At 32.8% G+C, this 27,650-nt stretch overlaps 1 protein-coding gene across 1 annotated transcript; it reads right to left on the bottom strand.

Annotated features, from left to right (window-relative positions):
• On the bottom strand, positions 1-27,650 carry KRIT1 (KRIT1 ankyrin repeat containing). The gene is made up of 12 exons (XM_079152092.1): positions 25,384-27,650; positions 25,086-25,201; positions 24,704-24,847; positions 18,372-18,528; positions 17,614-17,721; positions 15,278-15,434; positions 14,283-14,434; positions 9,768-9,934; positions 8,747-8,834; positions 8,072-8,278; positions 3,199-3,315; positions 1-2,582 (listed from the first exon to the last, which is right to left on the bottom strand). Exons 1-12 carry the CDS (start codon positions 25,489-25,491, stop codon positions 2,514-2,516), a joined length of 1,590 nt encoding a protein of 529 aa, XP_079008218.1. The 5' UTR covers positions 25,492-27,650; the 3' UTR covers positions 1-2,513.

Raw genomic sequence — 27,650 nt, 5'->3', positions numbered from 1 at the left:
TTTTATTTATTTATTTTTATGTGGTGCTGAGGATTGAACCCAGTGCCTTACCTGTGCTAGGTAAGTGGTCGACCACCCAGCAAGAACCCCAGCCCCCAGGGTGATCTTTCAATATGCAAATCTGAGCTAATGAAGTTCTAAAGGCCCCAAGGTCTCACTGGTAGGGAACACAATAGCTTTCAAAATTTGGTCTTTTATTAAAAAACAAGTCTCTCCAGCTACCTCGTTTTGCATAATGTCTCCATTCTGAAGCCAGACTGTCAGATTTTGAATTCTGACTCTTCCATGTAGTTTTTCACCTTATAGAAGTAACAAAGCCTCTCCATACAAAATTGCCTTCAGTTATACATTATATAAAAATAAAAACATTTATGTCACTGTAGGAACTTTGGCTCCTAAGCTTTTAAAACAACACAAAACAAATATCTCATGCTTTTACATAATCTTACATCATGTTTCTGATTCATTTATACTCTGGAGTCAGACCGCCTAGATATATGAATCTCAGCTCCATCACTTATATTAACTGTATTCTCTTTGGCAAGTTATTTCTCTGCTTTCCCTATCTGTAAAATGGGATCAATAGTATCTGCCTCATAGTAATTGTTTTGAGGAGTAAATGGATTAACATTCGATAAGTGCTTCAAACTCAGGCATAATGTTAGCTATTATCTAAACAATGGGGAGAATAAGTTCCTAATTTCCACCTATCTAGGTGCCCTTCCAATAAATCTTCTTTTAAAGAATATTTTTAGTTGTAGATGGGTGCAATACCTCTATTTTCATGTGGCACCCAGGATCGAACCCAGTGCTAGGCAAGAGCTCTACCGCTGAGCCACAACCCCAGCCCCCCATTATTGTTTTATTTATCTTTGCAGATAAAGATCAATTTTTTTCTCACTTTAATTTTGAAAACTGCCCCCCCCCCCCCATATTGGGGATTGAGCACATGGGTGGCTTTACCACTGAGTTATATTTTTTAGACAGGGGGGTCACACTAAATTGCCCAGGCTGGCCTTGAACTTTAAAAATGGGATTACAGGTTATGCCATGATGCCCAACTGGAGGTGTTAACATAAAAGGACGGAGTCAAGTGCAAACTTCATGGATTAGCACAGCTTTTATTTAGCAATGAAATCATACATCTGATGGACCCACTTTCCCGGTGGAAAATGAGCACCTGGCCAAAGTGGGAGTCTGTGCTTATATAGTTACACTGAGAGGTAACTTAATTATTGAGAGCATATCTAATGGAGGGTCAGCATTCAGTATTTATCTTTTTCCCTTCAGGGTCCCATTGTACTGTCACTGGGAAAGGATTTATTTCAGGAAGGATCAATGCTTTGGCTTCCTCCCAGAGACTGCCAGTCTAGGCTTTGATGGATATTTCCTCCCCAGGGATTGTCATGCCACTGGATGATCTTTGCTTTCTTTCTAGGGATTGTCTCCTTATTGAGAAAGAATGTATTGGTAAAGGATCAATGTTATCAACATGTTGACTTCTTCCTCACTCCCTCTTCTCAGGCCACATTATTTGGGATTTGTCATTTTCCACGTCTTACAGAAGGTCTATAGTTTCTAGCCTTTAAATAGTATATTATTTATCTGGCTCGTCATTTCTGATATCAATATTCCCTTCAAGGAAATAAGCAGATATTTGGTGATCTACTTCCTATAACGTAAAGGCAATATAAATAAGCCATTAAGCCAACTCATAAACATACACTATGTATTTAACAAATGTAATTACTAACATCCAGAGATTATCACCAAAAAAGCGTGTCTGTATGTGTGTGCTTCTGTATCGGACAGTAGTGTAATTATGCAAATTTATTATAAATTCCTTGCTGGGTCTGGAAGTATTTCAACAGAAAAAAAAAAACAAACCTTAAGACAATATTCTCAGTCCCCACTACTTCTTAAGTTTTTAAGAGGCACCAAGGTAAGTACAATGCAAGAGGTTCGAGAACAATAATTTAAGAAACATCACCTTACACTAGATAAACCTTTTAGCAACTTTTATAAAACATATAGAGCAATGTTTATACACTGCAAAAAATGTTTTAAATAACAGTGGTATATGGTCCAAGTACAAAATACATTTTCTTTATTCAAAGCATGTTGACTTTCAGTATATTTTGAAATAACACACAAAGCTGTACCAAAGCTACATTTTAATTTCATCATATTCCACTCCAAATTCTTTACCATTTACCAAAAATAACTTTTTACAAAGCTTACTATTTTGTCTAATATCATACAGATTATCAATCTAGATTTTTTTTATGTTTCTCTCAAAAATTAGAATAGCTTATAAGAATATCATATAAAACTAACTGGTATATTACACACCAAACATAAGTACAGATTCTGTACAGTGTAACAGTATATATATATATACATATATATATTACAAGAGACTAATGCCTTGTTAAAAGTAATATTTTAAGAAATCTTTCATGGAAAAAAACTCTGCATTACAAAACATGGCTTGAACACCAGCGATTTTTCTTTCATGAATTTCTTTCAGAGGGCATTAACTGTCCATTTAACTTCATTAACAGTTTTACCACCAGACCAGCCTACAAAGTAAAATTAAACAATCAAGAATGTTTAAAGGATACACATACATGGCAGTGGACAGTTGTCTACCTAACTTGAAAGGGAACTTTCTCATTAAGAGGCAGTCTGTCAAGAAATTGAACTTGGGGAGAATTTACTCAGGATTTTTGAAGAGATTTAAGAAGTGACTTGGTGGATATAACCAGTGACTCAGGTAAGATACTAGTGAAAAAAATGGAAGGACTACCTAAAACCTTGGTGGAAGACACAGGGATCAGAATTAAAAGAAATGGCATAATAAAGGTCTTAATTGTTATAAAACTGAAATAAATTTTCTGATTTTCCTTGCTTAGTAAAGAAATTCATTTTTCCCTGGCCTTAAATATTTAAACTTCATCTAATTCTAAAGGTTTTCCTTGAAGTTGAATGGATTGTGTCACATAAAAAATCACTGAGGATATAGCTCAGTTCGTAGAGTGCTTGCCTCACATGCACAAGGCCCTGGGTTCAATCCCTAGCACTGCCAAAAACAAACAAACAAACAAACAACAAACAAACAAGAAAACCCAAACCTCCCTCCCAAAAAACCCTTAAATAATATCGCTGTGTAGTTCAAAATAATTGATAAATACTTACCTGTTTTGTATGTACAATAAAGCTCATTTTATTCTCCATACTATGGATCTGAAAACAGGTATCAACATCTCCCAATTGCCACATAAAACAACCATACTTAAGACTGATGAGTAAAGCCTGCAACAGAATTAGGAATCACTGTATTAATTAAAATACCTATTAAAACAACAACTGTCTTCTCTTACTGTCCACATGTATCAAGTCAGTTCTAAACATGATGGTTTTGAGTATCATCATATAGTCTATTCAGAGCACCCATGCTAACCTCATACCACCTGCAGCACAGAACCTAGATGACAGACTCCCAGGAGCAATGATATTCTTTTAAAGATGCCCAACTTATCAGGGTAATGAAATGTACGGCAAAATTTTTTTTCTGAAGGTTAAGAATGATCTCTTAAATAAGCACAATTATAAAAATTAGTAATAAATCCTTCATAAATTTAACAACTATTTAAAAATCAATGTTACAGTAATCCATTCTTTAATTTTCCTAACAATGCTGTATTTAAGTAGGTATCCAATATAATTATTTAAAATTTTTTTGATTGACCCATAATATCTGTACATATTTGTGAGGTACAATGTGATGTTTTGATTCATATATACATTGAATAGTGATTAATACAGGATAATTAGCACATTTATCATCCTAGAATTTTATCATTTTTTTAAATGGTGAGTAAATTCAAATTCTTCTAACTACTTTGAGATATTATTTTTAAATAATTATCTCCTAGTAGTAACTTGCGTTTTATTGTTCTAAACATATATTCTTTGGCCATATGCATACAAAGAAAGTATTCATGCTATTCTCTAAAATACATAAGTTTAAGTCAGGTGTGATGCATGCCTGTAATTTCATCAACTTGTGAGGTTGAGGCAGGAAGATCTCAAGTTTAAGGTCAGGCTCAGCAATTTAGTGAGACCCTGTCTCAAAACAAAATATGTGGGGCTGGGGATATAGCTCAGTTGGTAGTACTTGCCTTGCATGCACAAGGCCCTGGGTTCAATCCCCAGCACCACCAAAAAAAAAAAAAAAAAAAAAAAAAAAAAAAAAGGGCTGGCTCAGAGGTAGAGGGTCTCAGGTTTCAATCCCCAGTACCACAATATATGTATGTATGTATGAATGGTTAGGAACATTAGCAATCTATGAAGAGCACTTCTTATAATATTGATTGTAAATAATAAACTAAGCATATGCCAAAAAGATAATGGTTTAGGACATTTTTAAAGTAAGGCTCTATAAATAAAACAAAGTATAATTAATTTATTTGAGTGTACAATATGTATAATAAAAAAACCCTTGTTTAAAAAGGCTATCTACACTCATGTCTATACCCGATAGGAAATGGTAAAGTGCTACTTACCAAGGTACAGGCTGAAACACTGAGTTAAGATACAATATAATACCTTAAACCAATTATCTTTTAGATCACTTGAAATTTCTTTAGCTAAAGTAAAAAAAACAGTCCATTAAAATGGCCTCAAACAGTTTAAAATACAGAAAAAAAAAAAAAATAACTGTGGTACAGCAACTTTCTTTTCTTTTCTTTTCTTTTTCTTTTGGTGGTGCTGGGAATTGAACCCATAGCCTTGTGCTTGTGAGGCAAGCACTCTACCAACTGAGCTATGTCCCCAGCTCTGGTACAGCAACTTTCAATTATACAGAGGTCAGATTTCAAACAAAAGTACTACTGAGGCCACAAGTTAAAGATAAAAGTTTTGTTGTTAAAGAACAACATGCAGTGAGGAAGAATGTTTGAGAGATCGCAAATAGTCAACAGTTGAATGGAATGGAGAAGCCAGAGTCCAAAAGATAATTGTAAGTGATCAGTCTACTCCAGAAGGGAAAAAAAGTCCTCATTAGGAGGTAAAACTTACAAAGGACACGCACGATGTTCAGTGAGGGAAGTAAAAAAATCCTAATAGTTGAATGGGACAATTGAGAGCAGAAAAAGGCAAAGTCAGAACAGCACATAGATGATCAGCAGAGAGGAGAAACAGTCATACTGACAACTGGTTATGTAGAATGGTACTAGGTGGGTGTTTAAACAACCAATTCCAACTGATATCTATTGCTTTGTGCTAATGGCATTTATTAAGGTTGAAGACATATCAACAAGTATAGTACAGCTGTGAATGTAACACATCCACTACAGTAAAACACTAAGCCACAAGATAGTGCAGAACAGATAAGTCTTTGACAAGCACGTGAAATTGGCTGGGTTATATTTTCTGATGGGCAACTTTCATTATTTCAAAGAGAAAGAAGACATAGAAGGTAGAAGTAATTGATATAAAAAACAGCTGTATTCTGTGGGTTTTTTCCTGAGAATTAATCTGAGGCTAAGGTATCCCACTTGGTGTTTTTAAATTCAAATGAAGGTATTTTTGCAGATGAAGGTGTTTATTTTAATAAACCATTGTCACATTCAAGCACAGCACATCGTGCTGAATCTAAGACAACTGAGGACAAGTTGGTTGTTTCTGTCTTTGATAACTGGAAAATGTAATCATCTTAAAGCTTTTGAAGGTGCCATACATTTATCAGTGGCTTATGCAGGGACAGAAAACAAGTTTGGTTCAATCATTTTTTTATATACTCAAGGACAGCATTCCTATTTATTTTTCTAGAAGTTGAACATATTATCTTAAAAAGTAGTTTGTTAATTAATAATATAGCTATCATTCTGTCAACTACTGCTATTGTACTTATTCAACTACTGGACCAGAATGTTATTCACAATATGAATGTTTTAAGATACTGCTAAACCAGGCATGGTGATGCATGCCTTAATCCCAGCAGCTTGGGAGGCTGAGGCAGGAGAACTGAGAGTTCAAAGCCAGCCTCATCAAAAGCAAGGTGCTAAGCGACTCAGTGAGACCCTGTCTCTAAATAAAATACAAAACAGGGATGGGGAATGTGGCTCAGTGGTCAAGTACCCCTGAGTTCAAGTCCTGGTAACAACAACAAAAAGATATTGCTAAATACCATTTGAACACTATATAAACTTCTTTTGTTGCCTGAACTTGTAATGCTATCAAAGGTCAAACATAAAATGCAGCTCAGAGAAATTGCACAGCATCACATTTACATCAGTACCATTCATTTCTATGAAAAAAAACTTGTAAATGTTGGTATAACATGCTCTATGTAAATAGCAACGGAAAAATTTCTTGAAATAGAAAGGGTAATTTCTCCATTTAACAAGTTTAGAAGTGAAACAGAAAAGTGCTATAAGTTTATAAGCAGTAGTGTATTTTATATAAGCAAAATAGTTTTTTAAAACATTTTTTTGTAGTTGTAGGTGGACAGAATGCCTTTATTTGTTCATTTTTATGTGGTGCTAAGGATCTAACCCAATGCCTCACACATGCTAGGCAAGTACTCTGCCCCTGAGGTTCAGTCCCAGACCAGCAAAATAGTTTTAATAGAAAATAAACAAATAACCCAAAAGCAAGCTGACTTATAAGGAACTTCAAGAAATCAAACTCAGGTCAGTAATTGAAATCAGACTTTATTCTGCTCTATTTCCCTACATACTCTCTATTTCCATCCACAGGTTTATCTAACAGCTTCATTAAATAATGCTGCCCATAAGGATGATCCTGAGTTAATATGAAATAGGCATGACTGGGATAATTTAGGAAGTTATGTGATTATCATAATAAAGATATAAAAATTGGGACATTTCCCAGTGTAAAATGTGTTTTTAAAATACATAAGCTTAGTTTTACATTAACTGATTTGGAAAATGGTCTATTCTTGACAAATCTGAGTTAACAAATTAGATTTGATTTTTGTTTGCTTAAATGTATAAAGTGTTAAAAACAACTGACAATCCTGTATTTTAAATCATAATGACTTTGATTATAAAAAGATGTATGTACCATATAGTAACAAATTTCTGACTGAAGAGCTCTTTAATGTTCTAATGATTGTTCATAAACCCTTCCAAGCTTCATTTATATCCCCCAAAAGTTTCTTATAACTAATCCTAATTTTCAAAATGAAGCCCTGTGTCAAATATATTTTTTCTTTTTTAATTCTGCACTTTCCATTTAAAACTACTTGATTTTTAAAACAGGTTAGTATAATCACATAGTTAAAAACTTTAATGTTATAAGATGGTGTTATTATGGAATGAATTTCTGTTTCCAAATTCCTATGTTGAAACTTTAACCCCTACATGGTAGTGGAAATATAGCCTTTGGAAGATAATTTGGTCATGAGGGCAGAGCCCTTGTTGACCATACTGCTGCCCTGATCTCCAACTTTCAGCTTTCAGAATTGAGAAATAAATTTCTATTCTTTATAAGCCAGTCTATGGTACTTTGTTATAATAGCCTGAACTAAGATAGGTATATATCTATATATATATTCTAACTCCAGTTCACAATTACATGTGTCCCTTCTCAAAAAAGTGTCAAATGACCTTTTTATGCATACATAATATGTATTTAGGTAAAGATAGTCATCTTTCATTTTTACACCAATTGTAGTATATTACATGTGGTTCGGCACCATTTTCACTAAATATACCGTGTAAATATGTTGTTCTACACAAAAATATTATGTATACCTAAGGCTTAAAGGTATTCTAAATCAGGGATGCATTCAATTAGTGTTAAAACTCCCTACTGGAAGTCATTTAGTCACCCCCACCCCCAGCATCATTTGCAATGAATGAAACTTCAATAAGCAGTTTTATGTGTATATATACACTATGTGTATATATATTCTCTCTTTCTCTCTCTCTCTCTCTCTATATATATATATATATGCTATTTCTAGATTCTTCACATAGGTTGGTAAAATTATTTTACTTGTTATATGATGCAACTGGTCAAAAATAGCTGAAAAATCTACCTTAGTTTCCATGTTGAGCAGATGAAGTCCTTTTATATTCACTCCTACATACACAGGGATGACTTTATGATTGCTGGGGCTTGCTTTTGTAAATATCTGTCCTGTGAAAAAAGCTGCTCCATAGGTAGGAATTTCCCAACAATTCTGTAAGAACATGCGCTGCAGGTGATGCATTTCTTTACTGACACCTTCACTTGTACTAAGATTCTAAAAACAATTACAAATAAGAGAGACGTGAAAGGAGAATTATAAGTTTGATAATCCAAACAGGGCAACTAATTTTTTCCAAAATCAAGGTTTTCCCCTGAAGAATGAAATTATGGCACACGATCCCAAGAGTATTTTTTCTTTTTATAATCTTAGTATTTTAAAAAATAAACTGAGGTCTAAAAATATTATTAGTCTATTCCATTAATTTTAAGTGCCTCATGAGCAGGGATAATATATTATTTCAAAATTTTATTCCCATTCTTTACCACAGTCTTCAGCACATAGATGTAAAAGACTCTACTATTACTAAATCGTTACTTTCAGTTTCAGGCATTGTGAACTAAAAAGATCCATTTAAAATTTCAGGACTATGAATTTACTACACCTATATTTAAAACATTAATAACACTAACAAAATATCAAGTAGGCTATGAAATGTCTTTTTATTTCTATTAAATAGCTTACCTTATATTCATGAAGAATTCGATTTGTCCAGTGAGGTGCCTTACTTTTCAGTTTGGTAACAGGTACGATGGATTTTAGATTTTCTTCACTGTAAGCACACATGCAAACATCCTTTAATTAAGTCATCTTTTGTAGCTAAAATACAATAATTCCTCTGTAACAGATGACTTTAAATAACACAACTTTTAAGCAAAAAAAATATTGTTTTAAAAATTAGAGAACTCCAAAAATTTTAAGAGTTCAAAGTTGTGGCAAAAAGTCAGAATCTTAACATTATCAACACAGAGAAATGTTTCTTCTTTCAATAACCAGAAAATGTTTTTGAAAATTGAAAAACACAATAAGCAAACTTTAGATGTGCTCAAATCTCACTGTATTCTCTGAAAGACTGAACACAATTTTAGTTTTTGTGGTAGGATGCCTTAGTGTATCTGCCTTATAAAATTTTTTAACTACTTATTCAAGTCAGGTTTTAGTGAACTCATTTAAACATATAGTAAAGAAAGATAAATAAAAAATATAAATATGAGGTATATCAAAATAAAAATCAAATATAAGAAAAATAACTTTGGAAAATAAAATTTTGAGAATGCTTTAATATGGTAGTTGGGGTTTGTTTTCACTGTCATTCTGTTTTTGTATTATTTAATTTCAAATCAATGTATAAAAAATTTCCTAATAACATTTTAAAATTCTGTTGGTTAAACAGAATCTTCAGCATAGCACAAGACCAAACACTGTATTAAATACTTACTTACTTACTTGGTGGCGGGGGAGGTTAAGAGAAGAATAGAGGAACTTTGGATTGTGTAGAGGGAAATGGGGTGGGAGAGTGTAGGGAAGGAAAGATAGTGTGGATTGAGACAGATATTATTACCCTATATACATGTATGATGACACAAAAGGTATGACTCTACATCGTGTACAACCATAGAAATGAAAAGTTGTACCCCATTTGTGTACAATGAATCAAAACGCAGTCTGTAAAAATTTAAAAATTAAATAAATAAAAAATACTTACTTTAGGAAACCTTGTTTGTGTTTCTTACTTTCATAATTTCCATACACTATTTGCAACAGTAGGCTTGCCAATGTTATCAGTTTAGCATCAGGAGCTGTATAAAAGCCCTTCAATAAATTATATCTGGCTTCATCAAAGAGAATAAGAATAGCTAGTGGGTCTTCAATCTTAAAAGAAAAAGTATAATTTCTTTATCAGGTTATAATTTCCTTTTAAAAATATATAACTTGTCACTGTCTAATAAAGAAAAAGCAAAATTGCATATTTATATATAAATGAGCTGTTATTGCTTTAGAGTAGGAGCTGTACAAACTTTTCATAAGGGCTAGACAGTAATATTTTAAGCTTTGTGAGCCATATAATCTCTGTTGCAACTACTCAAGTTTTTTGTTATAGAATAAAAGCGGTCGCAGGAAAAACTTCAACAAGTGGTGTGGCACACAACTTTTTGTACAGATACTGATTTTGAATTCCATAAAATATTCATATGAGGTGAAATATTATTCTTTAATTTTTTTAACCATCATAAAATATAAATATGCATTCTTAGCTTTCAGGTTACACAAAAATAGGCAGCAGACAGGATATGATCATGGCTGTAGTCTGCTAACCCTTGATTGACCATCTAATAATATTACCTTCAGTTTATGGATATCTATAAACTCTAGCACAATTTTACCTAAACATATTCATAATACAGTTTTCTATTATCTACGATTTATACACTATACTAGTGAACCACAAAGAAGATAAAAAGAAGTGCATAAATTCCTAGAAGGACAAATGTACTTTAAAAAGCTTGTCTTAAGCTGGGCATGGTGGTGCAGGTCTGAAATTCCAGTGGCTCAGGAGGCTGAGACAGGAAGATCATGAGTTCAAGCCAGCCTCAGCAATGGCGAGGCGCTAAGCAACTCAGTCAGACCCTGTCTCTAAATAAAATACAAAATAGGGCTGGGGATGTGGCTCAGTGGTTGAGTGCCCCAGAGTTCAATCCCTGGTAACTCCCCCCCAAAAAGCTTGTCTTAAAGGAGGCATTTTTAATACTATTTGAATAAAGATTTTTGTACTTATGAATAACATTAAAAGCAAAGTTTTTCTAAAAAGTTAAAAAAATCTTTCCATAAGATTTATAAAGATTAAGACTTGCTAGACTATAGAATACAGTTTACTTGTAAACAATGATCAATTATAAAAATTCGGAATGAATACTTAAAAGTATTTACAAATATAGCACAATAACTCCAACTCCTTATGGTAAATATTTTCTCTTTTGTTTCTTTTTTTTTTTTTTTTTGATACTGGAGATTGAACTCAGGGGTACTTAACCACTGAGTCATAATCTGAGCCCCATTTTTTAAAGTTGTCAATGGACCTTTATTCTATTCTATTCTTCAATTCAATTCAATTCATTCATTTATATGTGGTGCTGAGAATTGAACCCAGCACCTCACACATGCTAGGCAAATGCAATACGATTAAGCTCAAGACCCCCAGCCCATTTTTGTATTTTATTTAGAGACAGAGTCTCACTGAGTTGCTTAGGGCGTCAATAAATTGTTGAGGCTGGCTGTGAACTCATGATCCTCCTGCTTCAGCCTCCTGGGATGCTTCAATTACAGGCTTGTGCCACTGTCCCTGGCAAATAATTCTATTTTTCTATCTTATAATACTTTACGTAATATATAAAAACTGAAACAATTTAATGAAAAAAAAAAAAAAAAAAGGAAGACCATTTTAACCTAACAAACTAAAGACAGAGTCAAATATAAAATATGAACCTTGACTAGTCCTTGCAGGTAAAAGGATTTAAAAGACTTCTTGAAATAATTGAGAAAAATATGAATTTGGAAATTAGCTGTTATTATGTAAATATTAATTTTATTGGGTTGAAAATGATATTGTGGTATGTAGGTGTGTCCTTAGGAAATGCATACCAAAATAAATAGGGATGTGCCATGATATCTGCAAACTCAATTTAAAATACTTCACAAAGGAAAAAGAGATAAAGCAAATGTGGCAAAAAATTAACAATTAGTGAGTCAAATGGATGGAATATGATGTGAACTGTAATCACTTTTCAACTTTCCTATGCAGTTTAATTTCTCAAAATGAAATGCTGAAAGACTGAAGGAAACTTATTTTTCTGATAATAACTGACAGTGCATTAGAAGAGTCTGAACAGATAACAACATATACAATCCTCTGTATCTTAAATGAGTTATAATCAACATCTGTTCATTTCTAGTGAAATCAAGCTATTTTCATTCTAAAAGAATGATGCTGACCAGTAAATACAATTCTTTTATTTTTCAGATGGTACAAATAGGAATTTCTCAATTATACAATGAGTGAAAGGACAAAAATATTGTACCAGATGATCATGATATTCTGGATTTGCTGTTAAGAATTTATTAAGCCTTGCATCCTTTTAATTGGGTCCACTTATTTTACAGTTTAATTATGCATTCGCTTATCATCCAATATTATCATTAATGCTCCTTCTACCAACTTTTAAAATATTATATGACTGTGAAGGTAGATTGGGTATACTTAGATTACTTGTGAATTTTATAGAATACATTTTTAAAAATTGTGGTACTATACATAAAATTTGTCATTTTAACCATTTAAGTGAATAATTAAATGGCACTGATTACATTCAAAATTCATGCTACTATCACCACCAACTCCACAGCTTTTACATCACACTAAATAGAAACTCTTATAATCATTAAGAATGAGTGGGGCTGGAGGTATAGCTAAGTGGCAGAGTACATGTTAGCATGTACAAGGCCTTGGGTTTGATCCCTAGCACCTCAAAAGAAACCAACCAGCCAACCAAACAAACCAATAACACCACCCCAGCAAAACCAACAAGCAAAAACCCTCTCAGCTCCCCCACCAATACCTCTAGTAAACTCTGATCTATTTTCTGTTTATGAATTTGCCTTTTCCAGGTTATCTAATGTTAAGTGGAATCATACAATAGTAGTCTTTTTTGGTCTGGTTTATTTTACTTAATATAATGTTTTCAAGATTCATCCCTGTTGTAGCATATACCAGAACCTCATCCCTTTTTTAACAACAAATAATATTCTGTTGTATGTATATACCACATTTTATTTGAAAACTCATCTACTGGTCACTTAGGTTGTTTTCACTTTTTTAGCTATTATAAATAAGGCTGCAATGAACAATGAAATATAAATATCTGTTTCTGTCTCTGTTTTCAATTCTTTTACCTTATATACCTAAAAGTGAAACTGCAAGAACCTATGGTAAATCATGCTTAAGTTTCTGAAGCATCACCAAACTGTTTTCCATGTGGTTGTTCCATTTTACATATTACTTGCCATGTGTTCCAATTTCTCAGTTGTCTAAAAACTACCTGTTGAAGAGACTATTTTGGCACCCTTGTCAAAAACCAACTGGTCACATATATATGGGTTTATTTCTGAACTCCCAATTCTATTTCATTAGTCTATATGCTAGACTAGTACTATAATGCTTTGATTACCTGACCTTTGTAGCAGCATAGTTTGAAATTGGAAAATGTGAATCTCCTAAGTCTATCCTTCTCTCTACAAGACTGTTTTGTCTATTTGAGGTCCTATGCAACAACATATTAATTTAAAGATCGCCTTTTACATTCTGTAAAAAAGGCTGTGGAATTTTATTATGGGTTGTACTAAACCTGTAGATGACTATGCTAGTATTGACAGCTCACCAATATTAAATATTCCCTTCCTTGAACATGGGAATGTCTTTCTAGATATTCAGGTCTGTCTTAGTTTTTCAGCAATGTTTTGTTTTTCAGTGTTCTCTCCCATCAAAATTTACATAACTGATTAGCCCTTTTTAAAATTTATCTCTGACACTACTTCCTAACTATTCAAAGAAAATTATTTTCTGTATAAACTGTTTCATCCAATTGCTATTTTTTTGGGGGGATAGCTTTCCACTTTTCTATAAGAAAAATGCTATTTAAGCAAGAGTTCTAAGCTACTGCTTTGAGTTTCCTTTCATTCAGTTTACTTCCATATTAATAAATGTGTTTATTGTTCTCTTGTTAAAAAAAAAACAATTTTTAAAAAAATTCTTTAAGATAATGGAATAAAGGGCTGGGGTTGTGGCTCAGTGGCAGAGTGCTTGCCTACCAGGTGCAAGGAACTGGGTTTGATTCTCAGCACTGCATAAAAATAAATAAGTAAATAAATAAAATAAAGGTCCACTGTCAACTAAATATATATATATATACATATATATATATGTATATATATATAAAAATATATAAAGAAAAAAGATAGTGGAATAGAAAGGAACAAACTATCAACCAAGAATTTTGTAAGTAGACCAAATGAAACTACCAATCACCACAATGATATAACTAATGAACAGAAAAATAGAAGTAAAACCCTCTGGTATAGGAACGACACAATTTCTGCCTAAAGTGCCTGTAATAGGAACCTAACATTTTGTGCATTTAAATAACTATAAAAAGATTTCTAAACGAACCTTCTTTTCAACTTCCAAAGGAAGTCTTACATCTCTTCTTAGGAAAAGCTGTGGTGATTCTCTTTGGGGATCCAAATTAGTCAACTCAGCAAGTATTTCTGGCCAGTCACGGACATGTTGCAAGGGTTTATGATAAGGCTTGAGCTGAAGGCCTGAAAAACATCTTTCCTTTTATAAATGACAATATAAAAAATAAATCAATTATATCAATGCATAAATACCTTGTACTAAACTATGGACACTGAATAAATAAAAATTAAAAGTCTAAATTTAAGTCACTATTTAATCATTATTATTACGCAATTTGCAGATAACTGCTTGTTTTTAAGGATATAATTATAAAAATAATTTGTGTGTAAAATTCCTCAAGTGTGCATGAAATTCTCAATTCCATTAAAGTCTACTTAATTATATCATAATAAATAAAATTTGGTGTTAAAAAGATACGATTAAGGGGCTAAGGAGATAGCTCAGTTGGTAGAGTGCTTGCCTCGAAAGCACAAGGCCCTGGGTTCAATCCCCAGCACAGCAAAAAAAAAAAAAAGATACAATTAAACCATTAGATAATCATATCAATCAATTAAAGTCCTTTACCTGTTTGCAATCTTTTGAGGGGAAAATGTATATATATGTATTTATACACACACATTAACTTGATGTTAACAAGAAAGGTTGGCCAGAAAACTAATGTAAAAAAAAAAAAAAGAACATCTAGATTATTTTGAGAGAGTTATATGAACATTACATTTAATGGCACTTGGATCAAATGTCATTACCAGAGAAGAAAATTTTTGGTTTTTACTACTTACAAAATGTTTTGAATGAAGGAGGTAGGCCCTAGGGGCTCACCTGTCTCTACAGTTTGAACACTAATAATTTATATAAAAGAGAAGAACATGGCATTATTTCAAAATTTAAAGTCAATATAAATATTTTATCAACTCATTTACAAAAAGGAATAATGGGTTTAAACAATAAAATAAAAACTATCTTACTAAGGTTTTCTGAACAGATCCAAATAGTGAAATACTGCTGAGTTTCTTGAGAGAGACGCATTCCTTCCATTATCTGCTGTACTGTGGTATTATTTCCATGCTTCAGTTCTACAGAACGGTATGATCCATCCATTCTGTATATTCGAACTTTTTCATACTAGGACAAAGAATGATAAATAAGGCAAATGACTTAAAAATTACCTATCGCAATCCAATAAGACACTTTACTTTCAACTTCCTGTCTTATAGTGTAGATTTCTAACAAAGAAAATATCAGAAAACTGCCTCAAATGAGAACTTGTTGACAATATTTAAAAACATTTTACTTCCATTATTTATATTTTCTAAATTATTTTCTTCTGAATGTTCCCTGTCAAATAAATTTTGGCAACTAACAAAATGGTTCTTTAAAATTCAAATTCTTCTGGGAGGATGTTTCAGAGTTGTTAATGTACAATGTAAATATATGGGAGATGAGACTTGGTTACTGAATCCAGTTTTAGTCAAGTACCTACCTAGCAAGTCTAGTGGGTCAAAAATCATACTGAAGATATATGCACAGCAGCAATAACTTGTACTGAGAAGTCTATAATGAAAGGTTGTAGAGGTAAAAGTTGTGGAACAATAAATTCTGAGCTAACTTCCTTTCTTTAATTCAGAAAACCCAGACAGAAGTGTTACAGGAAGCGCTGATGCTACCAAGTAACTTCTAGGCCAATTCATTTTAGATTGAAGTACCTGATTTCTCTTATCCATTCAAAAATATGAAAATTATGCCAGAAATAAAAATGTGTTGTAACTATATAGTTAGAAAATTAATTATAATGAAGTGTAACATGAGGATGTCTCTACTGTTTATCATTTCTTGTCTCTGTCTTATAGTCTTGGAATAGTATTTTGACAAAATGTGTATATGTGATGAGTCTGTGCAATATTTCCTAATGTCAGAGATTATGTGCTCCTTACTATTTTCAGGAGTATTTCATGGTGTTAGACTCACAGATATGCTAAATAAATATTTATTAACTGGTTGATGGTTAATGTCTAGAAAGGCTCAGGCATATCAGTTACATGTGTTGGTATAAACCTTTGTACCCTGGTCTGGAAGTTTCCAGTTTTTAAATTAATGATAGTTTTACAATCACTATAACTTTGAGGAATAACAATTTCTTCTAACTGTTAATTCCTTTCCATTCTTGCTTTTGTTTTGTTTTGTTTGTTAGTCTGTGGGGCTGGGAATTGAACCTCAGGGCTTTGCATGTGCTAACCAAGTGCTCTACTGATGAACTACACCCTAGCCCTCTTCTCGATGCTGAGTATAAATTAAATTTTATTCTTTGTAATACAATATTCCTCAACAGTCATGGGTGTTTGTCATTAGATTTATCAGTTTATTTTGGGTATAATTAGATGGGAAGGCTAGGTTGAAATAGAAGAAAAAGAGCCAGGAAATCACTTAAATCAACTTTTGTGAGGGGGAAATGAGTTTTCACTAACTTGCTGAGACTAAATTAATAAATAATATGCAATGCTGTTATTTACAAATATAAAATGTTGTTTAGAAGATCTAAGTACAGGAATATACTTCAATAAATTAGAACTATTTTAATCAACACATCAAGTTACATTCATGCATCACCGAACGTTAATGACAGAACCACATACATGATGCTATATAACATATATCCTAGGTATATAAAAGGCTATGCCATCAAGGTTTTTGTAAATACACTTTATGATGTTCACATAATAATAAAATTGCCTAATAATGCATTTCTCAGAGTAAATCCCTGTTGTTAAATGATGCATGTAGAGATTATACTGGAGATTAGGTTTTTTGTTTTTTTGGTGAAAGGGATTAAATCCAAGGTCTTGTGCCTTCTAAGCATGCACTCTATCGCTGAACTACGATCCCAGTCCCCAAAATAGATTAATTGTATTGAAAGTTTTATTTTTCCAATTTTCATTTGGTTATGCAAAAATACATGTTTAGCCAGGCACAGTGGCAATGCCTATAATCCCAGCGACTTGGGAGGCTGAGGGAGGAGGATCACGAGTTCAAAGCTAGCCTCAGCAACTTAGCAAAACCCTGTTGGAAAATAAAATATTAAAAAAAGGCTTGGGCACATGGTTCAGTGGTTGAGTGCTCCTGGGTTCAATCTCCAGTACCCTATCACCCCCCAAAAATTTCAAATGTTAAGAATGACAACAAATTTAATATATAAATTTTATAGTAGTAAAGTCATCCAAGCTTAAATCCTTTCACTCTTGCCACAGATCCTCAAATTATCTAACAACTTAAAAACTATGTTTGACTCTATAAATATAATTCTTACTGGCTTGTTAACGGCTTCCTTCAACAATTTTGCTGCTTCTTCCCAGTTGTTCTGTTTGTTTTCTTCACAAATATTTAATGGGGATCTTCCTTGTTGGTCTGTTATGTGCTAAAAATGTTGGGGAGGGAAGGAAAAAAGACTTTACAAATTGTTTTCTAAGGGAAAACATTCAATTAATCAAAATTTCATAAAAACAGACTCATGCAAAGTACTAAGTAAATATTAACCATACTTAGTACATATTGTATACTTAAACCACTGCCAAAGTTAAAAGATTGAAAGCACTAATCAAAGGGGTTATTGATTTTTAAAAGTTCTGATACAGATATAACATAGGTTTTGTTATTGTTTTATTTTCCCCTTCAGAATCATATAGCTAGAACATCTATTTTTTTTTTTTTTCCCCTTTTAAGACATTTTTTGGGAAATAGAATATAAAACGAAAAGAGGTAAAATTTTCTGATTCTGGTAAAGGATGGGGTAATGGTTGTACCATAATGTGAGAATGTACTTAATACCACTGAACTGTGCACTTATACATAATTAAAATTATACATTTTACCTGAAGTATATTTTGCCATAATAAAAAACATTTAAAATGTATGCTCAAAAGCACAGCTCATACATAAATATCACTTATTTTATAAAGTAAAATTTGTTTTCATTTTTCAGTCAACCTCTCAAGTGTACAATGAATATTTCAGTGTCATTACATGTTATTTACTGCTTGGGAGAAAAAAATCAGGGAAATAACTTACTCTGTCAACTTCTGGATGGTTTAGGAGAATCTGTACTATTTCAGCATGTCCTCCTCCAGCAGCAAAATGAAGAGGAGAACTCAGCTGTCCATTTAAAAGGTTTGGATTGCACTTTCCTTTCTCTAATAATATACGAGTGGCCTCCACTTTTCCATACCTACAAAAAAATGAAACTTAACTAAAAAAATCATCTGGAATGTTTAAAAAATACCAAATTCAGCTAATATCTCAAAGAAACCTAAGGCTTTTCTAGGACAGAGAGCTAAGTACTAATGGATCAAAACACTGACAAAAAATGCTGCTCATGCTTAGGGATTTTTTAATCAATTATATTGGCTCAATTCTATTTCTGATCAATTGAGAGAAAATATAATCAAATATAAGATAGAGCAGAAGATGGAAAACACTCCATACAAAATACAAAAGTTATAAATTAGGAAGACATAATTTTTAGTTAAAATTATACTGGGGGTACAGCATAGTGGTAGAGCATGTGCTCAGCATTTATGTGAGACCCTGAGTTCAATCCCCAGGATAAAAAAATGAAAAAAATAAAAAAAAAAGTTTAGAATCAGAAAGTCATAAATAATCCTATAGGAATGTTTTACATTTAGGCCTGACCATGAATTATAAAAGAGGCCCAAAGACAATCCTATACGTGGGTGCTACATTAGACTATGTGGAAGACACAAAGATATGATACATGGTGTTTGCTCTGAGGGGTTTATAATTAATCAGAGAGGTAAGACATTAACATGGATAAATAATATAATACTGTTAGATTTAAGAAAGAATTTAGGATAACAACAAAAAAGGAACTTCACGATTGTCAAATCGGCTGGGTGTCGTGGTGCATGCTTGTAAACCCAGTGACTTGGGAAGCTGAGGCAGGAGGATCACCAGCTCAAGGCCAGCCTCAGCACCTCAGTGAGGCCCTGAGCAACTTAACAAGACCCTGTGTCAAAATAAAAAGTAAAAAGGACTGGAGATGTGGCTCAGAAGTAGAACATCCCTGGGTTTAATCCCTTGTACCTGACCCCCCCCCCCAAAAAAAAAAAAACCAAAAACCAAAAAATTGTCAAATCAAAATAGTATATATTTAATTCTTTAAAACATTGGAGAAGATGAATGATTTTTGTTTTCAGGAAACACAAAGAACTATTTTGAAAGAACAATTTGAACAGATTTGAAATAAGAAAGAACGTAAGAAGTGTTAAAGGGAGGTAAAATATTTTGGGGGGGAAAGGAGTAAGCAAAGCAAGGTCTCAGAAGAGTACAAAGCATGTGCCGGACATAGTGAGTCAACATCTCAGAGCCAAAGACTTATGAAACGCTGCAATCTGAAGCAATGGTGAAAAGTAATCTGTTGTTTAGAAAGAAGAGGATGGAAAGAGAGAATGTGAAAGGGAAATTTGGTTTTAGATAAAGGAAAAACAATACATATTGGAATTGACCTGATTTGCCCGGAGCTTTATCCCCCCTTCACAAACCCTATGGTTTTCCTATACTCTGAACTGGTCGCTTGTATCCTATCCTTTCTTATTCTTGTGACATTTGCTGGTGTTCTCTGCTATCCTTATCTTGCTCTTCTCCTCTTCCTAATTTTGTTCAGGTTAAATTCTACTAATCCTTTGAAACAGTTTAGGATAAATTTCTCTGTATTCCTAATATATTTTAGCATTTTATTTTTGTTAACTTTTATGGGACTCATTTCATTTTAACTGATATCCTTCTTATTTATACACGTCTTCTATCACCCTGGAAGTTCATTAAGGGTAAAGACAGTGTCACTGCATTCTCCAAAGTGCCTTATGCACAAAAGATGTATGAATAACTGCTAAGCAGGCAATTGATAATGCAGGATTGGTACTCAGGAGGGAGGCAAAGGCTTAGAATATCCATCCAGATTATGTAAAATCATTTAACTGAAATGAATTACTATTAAGGTACTATTAAGATAAAATCTTTCTGAGAGAGAATTTAGAGAAAGATGATCATCTTAGATCATCAAATGTATCTTGAAAAACAGCCTTTCAGGAAAAGATAATGAGGGAACAATTTCAGAAGCAGTAATAAAATAATAAATACAAACATGAATTGGCAGCATGAGAAAAATGAAGCTTGAAGCCATTTAAGTAACATGTCCAAGGTCTCATGGTTACTATCCAGAGACAGAATCTGGTTTCTGAATCTTGGTTTCCATGCTACTACACATGCTTGGATCATAGAACAGAGGCCAATATTTCCTTAATAACAATAGTGATAGATTAATGATAAATCTGGCATTTACGTTAACCTTTACTAAAGTTTCATTACACTCTTGCAACTCCAATTTGTTCTTAGAATAAAGGGATGGTCAACAGTATGCAGAGCAGGGAAAGAAATTAAAAACTCATAGAAGGTAAAGGATATATATCAAGACTGTGACACAGAAAGGATGTGGCCCATTCACCTTTTTGAAGTGGCTTTGAAAGGAAGGAAAGAAACAGAATAGGTAGCAAGCTCAAATTAATGTTCTTTACAGGGAGGGACAGAGAAACATATATGAAGGTAAGAGCAAAGGAAGTGTGAAAAAGGAAATAGTGATCTGAATGGGGAACACGAATGATTTTCACGTGCCTATCTTTTTTTTTTTTTTTTTTTTTTTTTGGGGGGGTGGGTGCTGAGGATTGAACCCAGGGCCTTGTGCTTGCAAGGCAGGCACTCTACCAACTGAGCTATACCCCCAGCCCCAACATGCCTATCTTATGATACAGGAAATGGATTGAAAACAAAAACTTATCATTAGATATAATGAAGTACATTTCTGCTTTCAACTTTCTTTGAAAATAGGGGGGTGAAACAATACAGGGAGTTATGAAAGCTGAGAATGAAAATAGTGAGCATTTATGTATTTAGGGATAGAAAGTTTTAGAATAGTTTGTAGGGGAGGACCAAAAGGCTGAGAGAAGGAATGAAGCAAAGAGAATAGACAGCTAAGCTACAGTGAAAATCCAAATGAAATCAGATGGAATAATTTGTAGTGAGCCATATCATCATAGTTCTAAAAATACTTTCTGGCAATGACCTAAAGCCTAAAAGTACTATCAGAGAAAGAAAAACTGATTTGATACAAAACAGAGGGTCTGGCATAGAAAGGGTAAAGAGGTGACAGAATATGGGTTATGAGACATTTACAAGTGGATGACACATTTACCATGTGGAGTGAAAATGGTGATTCTAGAAATTAAAGAATAGTATGTAGGTGTCTAATCACTATCTGAGGAATTTTAACAGTTTTGAGCAATCCTAGGGGTAATCTAATTAAATGGTCCTCAAAAGTGATCCAGAAATCCATGATTAGGGCCACTGAAAAAATGTTTAGGATGTCTTCTAGGTCAATATTTTCATAATAATACAAGATATTATTTGCCCCTTTCATTATCATTTTCTTATTAGTATAGTATGAAGTTTTCTAGAAGCTATGTGACATGTTTTGCAATACACTTAATAACTAAGACAGCAAAGAGATTTGTAAGACTGTAAAACAATGTCACTCTTTTCATTAATTTTTTATTTTAGAAAATATGGCATTTTTAACAAACTTATATTATGCTAATACGTTTATTATTTTAAAATACATTAATATAAATTTAGGCTATTTTTCTGCTTTTGTTTCTAATGCACTAAATAGCACTGGATTAATTCCACATAAACAAAAGCTCTTTGGGGATCCTATATGTTTTTAAAAGGAAAACAAGTCCTAAGACCAAAAAGTTTGAAAACTACTTATCTAATCAAAACTATCATTTCATTTACTTATTTATTTTTGGTACCTGGGATTGAACCTAAAGGTGCTTAACCACTGAGCCACATCCCCAGTCCAATTTTTTAGTTTTTATTTTGAGATGGTCTTGCTAAGTTGCTCAGGGCTTCACTAAGTTGTTGAGGTTGGCTTGGAATTTACAATTCTCCTGTCACAGTCTCCCAATTCACTGAGATTATAGGAATGGGTCAGTGTGCTTGGCTTCATTTTATTTTACTATTTTTCATTTATTTTGGTACCAGGGATTGAACCAAGGGGTTCTTAACTACTGAACCATATCCCCAGCTTTTTTTTTTCTTATTTTTCTTTTTTAATTTTTTTGTTTTATTTTGAGACAGCATCTCACTAAGTTGCTTAGGGCCTCGCTTAGTTGGTGAGGCTGGCCTCAAACTTGTGACCCTCCTGCCTCAGTTTCCTGAGCTGCTGGGATTACAAGTCTACATCACCATGCCCGGCAAATACCCTCATTTTAAAGATGAGACAACAGATCAAGAGGAGGTAAACCACTGTCTAACCTTATAAAGACTGGAACAAATCCCACTCTGTATGCTGAGATAGCTCAGTGTCCCCTCCTAGATTACTGGGCCAATTACTGAATAAGCATATATTCCAAAATAAAGTAATTTAAATTCTTAACAAAATATTCTTTTTCAAATTCACAACAATCAAATCATGCATCTGATTACAAATATTTCAAGGTGACCCATACTATGGCTGGTGTATTAACGATCATTATTTCTGGCTGACAAAAAGTTAATTTTATCAAAGACTAAATCTCTTTTCCTTGGTGCACTCTATTAATAAGAAGCTGCAATTAAAAATACTATAGCTTAATAAGTTTTAAAATGAGACACCAACATATTTACATTTTAACATTTTTTTCTTTCATTCTTTTTTCTTTTGTTGGGGGGGATGCTTGTGTATGCATGCAAATAAGCATATACTCTATCACCCCAGCTCCAACAATATTTAATAAAAGCCAACTTCTATTAAGTGCTTATTATGTGCCCTCAAAGAACCCTAATCTTCATTTATCTTTTTTGAGATAGTGCTGGGGACTGAACCTCAGCATGCTAGGCAAGTGTTCTACCACTGAGTTATACCTCAGTCCTGTATTTTCCTTTTTAATCTTAGGAAAAGTACCATTTGGAAGTCTATCCTATATATAAGGAAACAGACCCTTAAAGATGTTAAGTAACTTGCCAATGGTCATACTTTTAGATATAACAGTTGGGATTAAGACTGAGATACCCTCCAAAGCACGTTAAATGCTAAACTAGTGCTTTCATGTAATAGGTAGTTGAAATTACTACCATTCTTTTATTAGAGAAAAATATAATCTCCTGCCATAAACTACAATTCGTTGCTTGGCCTTTCCCAATTCCACAGGGTATCTGTTTGGAGTTGGATCAATATTCTCTACCTCTTTTGTTTATCTCCAGGTAAAGCATGCAATTTCTTTTAGTATTGTTTATATAAAAAATATTTATTGGTAATCCGAAGCAACAACTAGTAGATCAATTAAGCATGATTTGGCATAACCCTAAATATAAATTTAAACGTTTTCCAAATTGAAAACGTAAGAGCGAATTTATAGAAAAGAGCTTATTTATAAGGAAAGAGAAAAAAATATTTTAAAACCAACTAAATTTAGATACTTGATCAAAAATATTAGAATTAGAGAAACCAAAATAATTTTGAATTGGATTGACTCTAGAAATGATCTAGTTATTGTATTTTATATATAAATAAATGAACTAAGATGCATATATGTGAAGTTTCTTGCTTAATAGGACACAGTTAAGATATTTGTGGACATTTAACAGTTAGTAAGTAATGCGATACTTCACTTTAAACAACAGGTCAAAAATAACTTTCTCATAGAAAAATGGTATGATTATGTTCTTTTGAAGCAATGGGCATTCTGTTCACTATAGCCACTAATACTGAAAACTCAGCCCAGCTAAGGGGAAGTAGTATTATGTGAAAAGAGTAGGAGAGCAAGAGCTACCTGGGGCAAGTAGTGTTAAGAGCTCACTTCAATTCTTTTCAAATCCTCACATCTAATAAAACAGAAGGTTGTGATTCTAATGAAGGTTTCTGATACCAGTTTCCCAAAGAATTAAAAGGATACTTTCCTAACATGAGGCAAGATCTACATTGTTATCACATACAAACTTTATAATGAGGACAAACTAACACAACATAAACCCAATACGAATCAATAGAAACTGCGAGGTTAAATAAGGAATCTTAGGCTTGACAGTGACATTTACTAGTTATTAACTATATTATAAGACTTGACATTCCCCAATAACAGAGGTAGTACTTTTCCTATGGGTCAGACCTTGCAATTCTGAACAGTGGCACATACACAATAATCAAATGATCAAAATAGAAAGCCCAGAAGGCAACCATGGTGGAGAAAAAGTATCTAGAATGAGAATAGTTTTTTTATAAGATATATTAATATTTAAAACTAAGAATTTATTCTCTCTAAAAATAAAAGAATAAGTAATTCATTTACCAGCATGCGTAATGAATGGGTGCCCAGTGGTCACTATCTAATTGGTTGACTGAAAATCTCTCATTGAGAAGACGGGTTAGTAATTCTGAATCTCCTTCACAGGCGCTTCGATGGAGAGGAAAATCATCTACCCATTGTCGTTCTCTAATTATTAAAAAGAAATTTTAAAAATACAAATAGCAGTGTTTAAATTGAAATTGTTTCAAAACAAATGTGACACACCTATGAAAGTTACATATCACCAAGCAGTTACATATCACCAAGCAGTATTTAATTTAATACAAATTAAATAATAACTAGTCTGCAAAATTATAGCACAGTATGATTTTAAACAACACTTTAACACTGTAACATAGTTTATGGAGTAAAACTAAAAAAGTACTTGTCTTCTGTGACACTGCTCATGCTTCTTTGCCATTTTTCCTGTTTGGGAATTTGGATTTTTGAGTAGTCTGGAGCTCCTAGACCAAAGTATGGATTTATTACCACTTTATCTACCTAGAAAGGGGAAATAAAACAAAAACTCCTTAAGAGCTTTAAATAATTGACATTAATGTATATAAATAGAGCATGGATGTCATCTTAATCTTTACAATTAATAATAGATATATGTATCTCAGAAAAAAATTACACTTGACATGAAATGTCTTTTGAAACCAAAGCCAAAATTCAACTCTTACCCGATTTGTATATTGAAGATCTGATCCAAACAAGGGGTTGTAAATACAGGTATCTGCTTTCTCTAGGGCTAACATTTTACTCTTTATTTCTAATGCACTATAGCCCATATGTAGTGAGTTTTCTGCCTGACCTGATTCTGTAGCATATGCAGGATTTATGACATTAGTTTTTATTCGCTCAAGTGGAGAAGGTCGGAATAAAGCTGGAATAAAGTGGGACTGTGCATGACGTTCATCTAACCACCTGGCAAAAAAGAAAAAAAAGAGGTAGTAGAAACACCTGTTTGAAAATGAAGATGGAAAAGTAGACTACTAACTCTGATACGTGACACTTTTTTTAAAAAGATTTTTAGTTGTAGATGGACACAATACCTTTATGTTATTTATTAATTTTTATGTGGGGCTGAGGATCAAACCCAGTGCCTCATGTGTGCTAGGTAAGCACTCTACCAACTGAACTATAACCCCAGCCCAACACTTTTCAGTATTACATCTGGATTTTTATAATTTTCATTAGTGTTGGCTAAGTACCTCATTTGTTAATAAAAGTTTTGTTAATGGACACAGCAAACAATTTTTAAAAATGTATATGTATTGTAATGATAAAAATGCCTTTCAAAAATATGAAGTACTAGAACTGGGAGTGTGGCTCAGTGGTAGATCGCTTGCCTAGCATGTGTGAGGCACTGGGTTTGATTCTCAGCACCACATAAAAAATGAACAAAGGTATTGTGTCCAACTACAACTAAAAAAAAATTAAAAAAATATGAAGTACTTTCAAAATTTACACCACTGAGATGTAGGTGATAATAGTCCTACTGTTACAGAAAGATAAAGGTGGGAGAGATTAGATGACTTACTAAAAAGAGTAATTAAATATTAAATCCATTTTATAACAGAAGAATCTTAATTCTGAGGTCAGGGCAGTGTTTGTTATTTTTCAACAAAATTAACATGTTATAAAGAGATAAGCCAATCTTGCCTTAGGTGGTTTTGATTTTCATTTTATAATAGAAAAACTTACCATTTCTTAATAATGCATCATTTTAAAAGCGTTGTATCAGACTAATTTCAGGTATGAACATGTTATTTGATTAATTAAAAATATTTTTAATGGCATTTCTTACTATCCAAAGCTATTAACATCCTTGCTGTAAGTGTTGCAAAGTGAGTACTGGATTCACTACAGACCTCGCATAATATCTTGTAAGCAATAAAAAATTGGGCATCCTGGAGTATATGTATATTAGTATTATCTGAAAAAGAAAAAAGAAGTATGGTGCCATCATATAAAAGGGTTACATCTACATGTTCTGCACTTAAATACACAGTATTTTTAAAAAAAAATCTTAAGTATGATATAAATTGTTCTAAAGTTGGAATTAAAGGGCTGGATTCAAGTGATGTCTAGCTCTGTAATCTTCTCCATTAGTTTGTGAAAGGAGTATAGAGACTCTGGAGGATTACAGAAATTATTTATTCTTTCTTTTCCTCAACAATATTGTAAGACTTACTAATATTCCAACACCACTTAAAACATTTAACAATTTATCTTAGGAATGCCTGTAAAAACATATCTGGAATGTCACTTCTGGTTAATAAAATATATCCAAAGAACTGTGAAGCAGCAGGCTAATGAGATGTTTATGGTGAGTCATTAAGATATCACCAGTGTTATCATTATCTTACATGAAGCCAGTACTCTATGGTTTCCAAAGTGATTTAATATCCAATGTATAACTGAATTCCTCTTGCACTATGAACCAAGTGAGAACACTTAATAATAGTGGTCCTATTTTACAAATAAAAAGCTAAAACTTAAAGAGATGATCTGCCCAAAGATACAAAATTAGTTGGCTATATGGTCTATGCTGAAATTTAATGTATTCTGTTATTATAGGATGTCAAAGCCTCAAATTTTCATATGATACCTATGTTCTTTAAATATTACAAATATTACTATTGGGCAGTATATTTTAGAATTATTATTGGCATTTCTTACCCCAATAATAAGATAGGCTCTGGTTATAATCTGTTTATTTCCCAAAATACTCAGGTATCTATTTCTATTCTATCTATAGTATATTACTTGAAAAATTCCTGATTTTAACCTAGTACTTCTAATCTCAATTATACCTTCCCTCCTCACTTCTCCGTCCTATTTAAAAAAATGAAACAAAAGCATTACTATTCAGCCAATAATGCTTATATATTAGCCAATGTATGAAGACTATACATTAGTTTGACATCAAAACATTTTGACATGT

This window comes from Sciurus vulgaris (assembly GCF_902686455.1).
Source record: "Sciurus vulgaris genome assembly, chromosome: 8".
Taxonomy (NCBI): Eukaryota; Metazoa; Chordata; class Mammalia; order Rodentia; family Sciuridae; genus Sciurus; species Sciurus vulgaris.
The sequence above is the reverse complement of the archived record's forward strand: the minus strand, read 5'-3'. Positions and strand labels throughout refer to the sequence as shown.

Coding starts and splice junctions, on each gene's coding strand:
- KRIT1 (XM_079152092.1), bottom strand. CDS start 25,491: ATGGGCTATAGTGCATTAGAAATAAAGAGTAAAATGTTAGCCCTAGAG. Junction 15,435..17,613: donor AGGAAGCCGTTAACAAGCCA/GTAAGAATTATA, acceptor TCTTTGTCCTAG/TATGAAAAAGTTCGAATATA. Junction 8,835..9,767: donor CACAAACAAGGTTTCCTAAA/GTAAGTATTTTT, acceptor GTGTGCTTACAG/TGAAGAAAATCTAAAATCCA.